Source organism: Stegodyphus dumicola, chromosome 10, assembly GCF_044657685.1.
Source record: "Stegodyphus dumicola isolate Sdum_Otavi_A_Nest chromosome 10, ASM4465768v1".
NCBI classification, from domain to species: domain Eukaryota; kingdom Metazoa; phylum Arthropoda; class Arachnida; order Araneae; family Eresidae; genus Stegodyphus; species Stegodyphus dumicola.
Window position 1 is genome coordinate 67,793,178 of NC_140777.1, and position 10,088 is coordinate 67,803,265.

At 32.6% G+C, this 10,088-nt stretch overlaps 1 protein-coding gene across 1 annotated transcript in view; it reads right to left on the reverse strand.

The window, feature by feature from the left end:
- Positions 1-5,794, reverse strand: part of LOC118192267 (ectonucleotide pyrophosphatase/phosphodiesterase family member 3-like) — a 130,428-nt gene extending 124,634 nt beyond the window's left edge. Inside the window, exon 1 of the mRNA XM_035363193.2 lies at positions 5,428-5,794. Coding sequence (XP_035219084.1) covers positions 5,428-5,526 — 99 coding nt within the window. The 5' untranslated portion in view covers positions 5,527-5,794. The remainder of the gene's footprint in view (positions 1-5,427) is intronic.
- Positions 5,795-10,088: the final 4,294 nt, after the last annotated feature.

Consider the following 10,088-nt stretch of genomic DNA (forward strand, 5'->3'; position numbering starts at 1 on the left):
AGGAAACTCGTTATCATTTGTTCAACTCTATCGGTAATAAAATTATCCAAAGAAGTTTATTCTCTGTAATATACCGTTAATGCATTTGTCCTTAATCAACGAACCTACAACTGGTGACCGCGTTCGTGATTGATTGATTGCGACTAAATATCTTCAAACGAGAATGCCGAAACAGCATCAGAGAGAGTAACAATTGCCAAACAGCATCGGAGAGAGAACAATTGCAATATGTTTATAAATTCCTCCTTTTTGAAATCCGACCCCAAAATCTGGTTTCGTCAAATCGAAGCACCATTCCGTAACGCTGGGATTACGGCTGATCAAACAAAATACGATCATGTAATCAGTTCGATCGAAGCAGGGACATTGACACAAGTCGGTGATATTCTCCTCAAATCACCAGACGACTGCAAATATCCGGCCATAAAAAAAGTCTTATTGAAATTTTTGCTCATTCTGAATCACAGAAAACTCAGATACTTTTGACTGAATTAAACTGGGTAACAGGAAACCATCCCAACTTCTCCGCGAAATGCACAACTTAGCGACGGAGTAGATGCCGTATGAATTTTTGACAACATTTTGGATGCAACGACTACCGCTTAATATGCGGAGCATTTCGGCTGTAAACAGCAAACTGATTTGTCCAAACCATCGAAAATGGCTGACAAGGTACAGGAATCAAATCTCAATCCACTTCAGAAAAACAGAAAAACTCACCTTAGATAAACAGATATCAAGGTTAGCACTGCAGATAGCAGAAATGAGTAGATGTAGACATTCCAGTCCACAAAGAAGACACAGATCGAATTCGAGAAATCGTTCCAAAAATACAGTGACCCAAAGAACTGTTACTTTCACCAACGCTTTGGCGAGAGAGCTTACAAGTGCATACCGCCATGCAGATATCAGGTTTCGAAACAGGAAAACTGAATCTCTGGCTTTCACTGACGATCGAAAATCGATGGAATGAGCTGAATCATTTATATGCATTCTTGCCAACACATCAGCAACCAATTTTTTAATTGACACTGGAACAGAAATATCGGTTATCTCACCATCGCCATCAGAAAAAAGAACTGTATTTAAGTTTGAGCTGGCATCTCTTGGAATATGTTTGAAGGATTCCCATGCTTCTTATGCTATCTTCTTGCTGTTCACGTACTTTGAGCGCCCCTATGCCGTACAAGCACCGTAAGTTTACAAGCATGCATATTTTCTATGGAATTCGAACCTGGAGCCAACGAACGATACAATGGCGAGGAGCACTAATCACTATACCAATTTGGAAGACGTGCAGTAGAGTACACATACAGTTAGTCACAAAAGTCTGCGTACAGACTAAATTTTAAATTAAAAAAACACTTAAAGCATAGAAAAATGTATTTTAATCATTGCATTTTTTTCCTTCTATTAGCTAAAATTGTAAGCTTAAATAAAAAGTAAATAATATCAGTGTAATACTTTTTACATTTTTTCAAAAATATATTTTGTCAAAAAAACTCAGAAATTCCCTCCAATAAGTCTGCATACACTTTAAAAAAAAGCAAAATATAAGTTTTTTACGTTACTTCAATACTTTGTAGGATATCCTTTATTCTTCAAAACAGCTTGCAGACGTCTGGGCATTGACTGAACTAGTTTTTCAGTGTCATCCGACGTAAATTTCGCCCATTCTTCCTGCAACTTACTAATTAGCTTATTTCGCGACGTAATATTGTGTTTTCGAATTCGTTTCTCCAATTTTGCCCACAAATGTTCGATTGGATTGAGGTCTGGTGACTGTGGAGGAGTACGCAACTGTCTTGGAGTGTGATAGAGGAAATATTCCTTCACAATTTTAGTTGTATGTTTCGGGTCGTTGTCTTGTTGGAAAATAAAGGTATTAGAAAGGTTTAAATTTCGAGCATTGTCTCGTAGATTTTTCTTCAGAATATCCAGATAAACATACTTATCCATGACTTTATCAATAATGTGAAAATTTCCAACTCCTTTCGACGACATACACCCCCATACCATCACATCGCTAACTCCATGTTTGACAGTTGCATTTAAATTTCTCAGATTCAGTTTTGTTCCTGGTTTTCTCCATACAATAGGGTGGCCATTAACTTTAAATATTGTAAATTTACTTTCATCTGACCAAATTACATTGTTCCAGAAGTCCTGCCAGAGTTTAAATATGTTTTGGCAAAAGCAATGCTTTTCTTTCTATTTGTCTCGGAAACGTATGGCATAGACCTAGGTTTGCGTCCATGATGATCGGACTTTCGCAGCACTTTTCGTACAGTTTCAGGAGAAATTTCCTTGTTGCTAGTTAAAAAAACTTCTTTTGCAATGCTTGCAGCAGAAAGTTTAGGATTTTAGTTAATTCGTAAAAGAATTTTTCTTTCTTCTCTCTGCGTTAGCTTCTTCGGTCTCCCACATCTTGGTTTTACAGCAAGACTAACAGTGTCAAGATAGTTTTGAATAACTCTTTGCACACTAGAAAATGGTTTTCCAATGGTTTTACCAATATAACGAAGAGTTTTACCTTCATCTCTCAATTTGATAATTAGTTGTCTCGTAACTAAATGAATTTCTTTATTGGTTGTCATTTTCGTCAAAGAAAATAGAAATTGCAACTTCCAATCAACGTGAAATTTGCTGCGAAGGTCAATGACCTTGAAAATGTAACCTTCTTTGCATTCTCAAATTTGAAGTTTAAAAGTTAGATAAAAAATCCCCTGCCTCCTTCGCGTTGTACGCAAACTTTATTGGCTTTGATTTCTGGCCACTTATCTTTTAAAAATTAGAGCGCATAAATTATTAAATATGAAAATATTACAGTTAAATAATTTCAAAGTCCCTTATAGAAACTAAATATTTAAAAAATAAAACTTTAAGAAACTACCCTTTTCGCACCTTAAAATTTGGATTTGATATTACTTTTCTTGATGTACGCAGACTTTATTGACTAACTGTTCATGAAAACATAATGTCACAGTCCACAAAGTTTGGAGAGACTTTATTAAGGAAGTTTCATCAAAAATATATATTTTATTTGGTTCATATAAGAAAAATTTTCAAATAATAAGATTGAATTTAAAGCTTACTTGAGTTATAAGTCTACTCACCTGTAAAGGGGGAGCATAAACTAAAATTTTAAACTTATGAATTTGGGAGGAAAAAAAAAAAATAAAACATAGTCAGTTCTTAATTAAAGAGTTTGCAAATTAATCAGACCTTGTTTTTATCGCACTGCAGTGAAAAAATTATTATCACAAACCAGAAGCATATAACGAAACAGCCTGTTGAAAATACAACAAGGACAAGAAAAATGCATGGCATAACAGCAATTAAAACAGATGATTTCATAGTCACATATAACTTAGTTTCTCCAGTTCTGTTTTCATTGCACTACCGTGGAAAAAGTATTATCACAAACCAGAAGCACATAACAAAACTGCCTGTGGAAAATACAAAACGGAAAGAGAAATGTAGGGTATAACAGATGATTTCATAGTGATATATAACTTAGTTTCTTCATTTTTATTGATGCATATTCTTCTTTTATTTACAACGTGATCTTTTTGTTTTGAAAATTGATTTAATTTGCACAACCAAATGAACTTACTTTTCAGATTAAACTGCTAAAAAATACAGATGAACTGTTAATAGTACTTTCTATTAATTATCAAATGAATAAGTCATCTCCCTAGCATTTTTTAACTGCTCTCAAGTTATCCTTGATTTTGAGCTAACTGTGGGTGTTATCAGCTCTACTGCCTTGGCTAATCAAGAGTTAATTGTAAAAGAAAGGTTCAGAAATGTTGAAAATAAATGCAGAAAATGAGTTTCTCTGTTTAGGAAATAATGGTTCAAAACTAGGATAAAATTTCTATTGTGTAAATGTGATCTGATTGTTAAGCTATTCATGTACCGCCAAAAATATGAAAAATACCTAATGAAATAAAAAATTCACAACTGTAAAAGCCAGGAATATAATATGTTAACAACGTACTTTTTATTTTGAATTGTATTTATATAGTGTTGATTTTAGTGAACAAATCTAATAACACGCATTGTTGAAATTAAGTAAGATTATTTCTTTTCAAATCTAAGACACATTAACAGAAATACATTTTAAAAGACAGCATTTTCATTATGAAACCAAAATAAAGTCTAAATTATTGTTTATTTATAAAATTGATACAGCCAGGTAATGAAAAAAAAATTACAAAACCCACTTAAGGTATTTCGGTAGCTGAAAGAAATCTTATGAGACTGTAAATGACACCATCACCATCACATGCTTCGCAGGCATCAAAACACTAACTGAGAATTACTTATGAGATTTTCTTTTTGCTTTTATTAATTGCCCTTAACAACAGAATGATACTGAACAGCTTCAAACATTGAATCACACTCTTTAAAACGGATTTGACCTTTCTTACTGATAATGTTTCACTCCAATAGTATATTTACTAATAAAATATTTCACTTCAAATAGTATATTTACTAATAAAACTGAAGTAGAATCACACATGTAATAAACCACAGAAATTCATTTATAACTAATTAAAACAAGAATAGGCAATAAATAAATACTTAAAAAACTTTGTATTATTGTTTTCTCTCGAATTAAATGAAAGTAAAACATATCCTTCTACTCAGAATAAAATTACGGCTATTTAAAGAGGAAAAAAATTATTCTTATTAAAGTCACAAAATATTTTAAATTCTCGCCAAAACACGATAAACCATTCAGTTGCTTTTTCCCCACTTTAGGGAAAACTGAACGCAACACCGTGAGCAAAGGACCTTGACCGTGAGCTCATTCAGCCCTGTCATTCATTTGGCGGCTTCAGCGTAATGCGTAGCGATGATTGAATGAATCATTCCCTTAGCGACTTGAGCGTAAAGAAAAAAAAAAAAATTACATTTGAAAGCAAATCTTCGGTAAATAAAATTAAAATAGATGCGCTTTCAGCCTAGAAATGTTGTTTGTGCAATCTAAATACATGCAAACTAATTGCAAATAATACCTGTTATTTAGTCTACTAACAACGCACGCTTTATCTCTTAATTTATTACATCAAATTACGGTTTCTTTACTTAGATTTTATATCATTCATAGCAAGGCGTAAACTGTAACAGGTTCGTGCAATATATGTAAATAATTACAGGCAGCAATTAAAAAAACTCACGATTTGTCAAATATGTGATGAATGTTTAGAATATTTTCGAATTCTAACCGGTAATTTAAATTACTTAACATTATATGAAAGAAACGGTAAATTTGGACGTTTATAATGAAGTAGGCATAAAATAAAATTTTTAAAAATTCAAAAAAATCAACCTAAAATTGAAAACAATTACAGATGTTTTCATTAAAATAAAAAATCTACAAAATATAAACACTATATATGTAAAATGTAGACTTACTGTTATTCCAACGAGAATAAGCGTCTTATATTTCAGAAAAACTGAATTGCGCGAAAAAAAATTAGAATTTTCTTCAGGCTCCCTCTGCATAAGTTCCATGACTAGCGGCACGAAATATCGACGATAATCCCTACTCGCTTTTTAACGTCCACATTTCTCCCAATCGAAGATCTCCGCGCTAAAAATACCTGGTGCGCACGTGCTAGGAATCCTAATTCGAGTTTTTATAACTGCTGACTAAATACATTCAGATCTTTGTACCTTGCGTTAGGAGAACTTGAAATAAATGCATAAATTCTAGCACTGCAGCCGAAAAAAACTTAGTAGAACACCACAATCAACACGCACGTGCCCACTTTCTGCGAGGATCATGAGGGCTCTGACAAAAGAAGGTTGCTATATTTTTTCATAAATCGCCCGTTTGGCGATAGCTTTTTTTTTTCTTTTTTTTTTCTAATACTGCTTACGAGGAAATTTTCCTTTTATTTTAGAACATGTTTTTAATTTTTAAGTTACAGTATTTATATATGATTGTGCCTGTCAGAGCCGTACCTATTTTCATCTGTACGTATATTTTCATCTGAGACAAATGTGAATTGCACCCCTGTATACAGTCCAAAGTGCCCGGCTATTTGATGACATCCCCCCCCTTGCGAAAAAAATGTTGAAGGAGAAATATACAGTATTAAACACATATAAGTTAACTATATTTTTGCTCTTTAACATTCATTAAAGATAACGCTTTCAAATCATAACATTATTACTCTCTCAAGAATATTTAATCATAGCTTTACATTCAGAAGATGATACATGGAATTAACTACCATTTTGAATCGAAAACTATTAAAAATTTCCTTTTTGATAAGCAGCATGTAACTTGGAAATAATATCAATAGGAATGTAACTAACATAATAAAAAAGACATCGCTAACATAATCAATAGGAATGTAACTAACATACTACACTTATTTTTCAAGTAGTTTTAATAACCATAACATATAATTTTTCAAAATATATTTGATCAATTAGTTTATATTCAATATAGAGAGACTGACTATGTCTAAAAGTTTTCCTTAACCACGTAAAGATCTTAACATAACTTTTGCTGAAGTTATGTTATAGTTTGCTGAAGCTTCTTTTGCCACTATTAATAATAACTGGCAATATTAAATATAGTTTTAATGCTGTTTCCAGATTCGGATATGATCGAAATAAACCATGTGCTATATCGAAATAAACCTTGTCTCAGAATTATTTTTTTTAAATGTAAGCTTGTAGTTGTTTTAGTTCCAGAATTTATGAAATAGCATGGATTTAAAACTCCATTTTTCTGCAATTTTTATTGCATTAGCTTGACTAACTTTGACTGAATTTGTGCATTATTTATATCATTCTGAAATCTAAGCTTTTGCTTTTAAATAACTTAAATCCAATTTTACATTAATCTTCACTAGTTAGAAGATGAAAATTGTGATATTTTTCGCATGATTTTTCGAATTTCCATTTTAGTTGCGAGATTCAAACATTAGTTTAAGCTTCTTTCTTTAATATCTACTACATAAAAATTATTTTTCTGAAACATTCGTTTCCTTAGTGATTCCTTAGTAATTCTTGACAGCCTGATTTATTAACTTGATAAGGTATTTTCTCCCTCCTTTCCGCATGCCTGTGTGGGGTAATTAGAAGCATATTCGACAGCGTCAGAATTCGAGTCTCGGTGAAGGCATTGCATATTTTTCATGTCTCCTGCTTCAAAATAACCTTACGAATCTACAACTTTTCTTTTTTGTTTTTGTGTTAAAATTATGTTGATATATTGATCTGCAAAACTGCATTATTGCATTGCTCAAGACTGCATCCGGAAATACTTTTGCTCGTCTGCGAAGAAAGACGTAGCCTTTTGTTAAGCTTAGAGATTTATCGACCTTTATAGCTTCTGAATGCAAGGCCTTTATTCTGTTTCTTGTAGTATTAAATTCCACGCAAACAATATACATAAATATTTTAATGTGATATGTTTCAAAATGTTATTATTTTCATCTTGCTGAAATAAGTTATCATTTTAAAAGGTACCTTCTCCCTCCTTCCGAATAACCTCCTTTCCGTGTAAGTGGGAGCCCGCCCCACGCGTAATCGGGAGATCCGGAGTTCCAATCCCTAACGGAGCACTGCAAATTTCTTCAGTTTCTTGACATCGAAAAAATTACAAAATGACTCTATAATGGCGCCTGAACTAAAAAAAAAAGTGCTAAGCGACAATTCGTCACTATCAGGATTTGGCGATTAGGTCCCCACGTCACCAGTCGTCCTTTAAAAGAAGGAGAATATAAGGCATTTTCTCCCTCTTTTCCGCATGGTTTCGTGCTGTAACTGGAAGCACGCTCGACACGTATTCGAAAGGCCCTGAGTTCGAATCTTGACTAGGGAATTGTAGATTTCTTCAGTTTCCTGACGCCGAAAAATTCTAATAGTTTATACATTGTATCTGCCATATCTTTGATAACCGATCTGTTTGGGTTGCTTGTAAAATCCTTCAACAGCGCTTGTTCTTGATACCGATCGCATATCCGTGTTTACTCCGAAAGTGACAACGCGAGGAAACTCATTTAATTTAGTGGTATTGAATAACACTGGTAAATTAAATGTGTTAATTACCGGTAAATTAAATGTATTAGGTAATAGGTAACATTACACAGAGAACAAGGGTGAAGGAAGTTATTGAGGTACTTCTCTCAGGTGAATAATGACAAAAAAAGACGCTAAATTGGCTTCAACATTTTAGAAATACATTTAAAAAAATAAATTATGATAGTTAACTTCGAGTTTTGAAACATATCGAGAAGCACCGTTTTAAAATAACAAAGTTAAATAAATAAAAAGGGTGCCATATTCTTGAGCGTTTGCGCAACTTGAATGCTTTTCTTTAATGAATTAACCAAAATCATTCAAAAACTTAATTAATAATTAACAATTTAATATTTAAAATGGAACAAAAAATTGTGTTTATGAACATATGAAAAATGAACATATTTTATGGCTAATTATTAATATTTAATATTTATATAACGCTCAGACTTACAGAAGGTATCAAATGATAAATCGGGCAGTAGACTGAATCTAACAGCCTCTTTAAGCAAATCAGTTTAAAATTTATGCATGCTTTTGTGGAATTTAATGAAAATAAAGGTAAATTAAGCCTTACAATCAAAAAATTTTAAATATACACAAAGCAGCACGCTTGATATAGGGATTAACTATTCTACGTCATATTGATTTAAATCTTTGTATTCCTATTGCTCAGTGAAGCGTTTTTATAGAAATGATGCTATCTCTATTAGGAACAAACAATATCTGGCCTCACCAAAAGCACAATGGACAAAGTCCCCTCCTCCTACAATTTTTCACGAGATAAAAATTGATCAGTGTTCAACAGATTTTAAATTAACTCAATTTTTGACTGGTCATGGCGGTTTTAAAAAGCGATTTGGATTTAAAGCGATTTTGACTGATCTCAAGTGCTCTGTGCAGGTGCGGTATCGGCGATGAGAATGTTAAACCTCTTATATGCATTCATCATATCCAGCAGAGGAAGATACTTCAGGCAACTGTAAAGCACCTGTGTCTGTCTATCTTGGTCACCAAATTTTGGTGAACTTATTCGGATTAAAAGGAAAATTTCTGCTTTTCAAAAAAATCATTCTCAATTTAGATTATTGAGTTATCATTATTTTATTACTTTTTGTTTTATTTTATTTTTCTTTTACTTATATAATACTAAAATAATAATTATCTTAATTAAATTATTATTTTAATTAAAATATTATTTTATTATTCAATAAAATATTATTTAATATATTGAAATATTATTTATTAATAAACTATTATTTTAGTAAAAATAATAAATAATTTCTTTCTTTATTATTTTAATTTATTTATTGTTTTTAATAATTTTTACCTATTTGCAGTGCTACTGTACATTTGTTTATTTTGTTAGTGGTATAACTTACTTATGTAAGCTTCGTTTTCTGCGTTGTGGAACACGAAGAGTTAAAATTGCAGTTAAAAAAATAGAGGGATTAACCTATTTTCGAATGCCAGCGAATGAGTTGGCTGCCTGGAAGATTTCTCCACGCAAAACGTAAATATGAGTCTGTTTCCCTTAAAATGGTCTTGCACGAAGGCATCCCTTTACTAAGACAAATAGCCCTCGTACCTTAGAAACTGAGAGCAAACATTTTTGAGAAATATGAAAATTTAGCTTTAAAGATGAATATACATTAAACATGAATATACGGAATATACAGTTGCCGAGCGTGGATTTTCGAAACGCGATTTCGCAAATGCGTATTATCTTAACTGTTTCGATTTTAGTTGCCCAATGCCAGAATTTCATTCATACGCGGTTCAACGTTCCATCATCATCGTTTAATACTTGCTGGTATCAGCTCTGACCAGAAGTTTTCTATTTTTTTCCCCCAATGGCAGATTGTGAATAATTTCAAGTGTAACCCAGTCCCTTAATCTATACAAGGCCGGATGTGGCGGGCTCTTTATTACAGAGGCACCTAATATATGGGCCACTATCGCCTTTCCTATGAAGGGACGAACAGTTACAACCATGCCTTCTCCGGTATTCGAATCCAGGCCCTTCGGCATCGCAG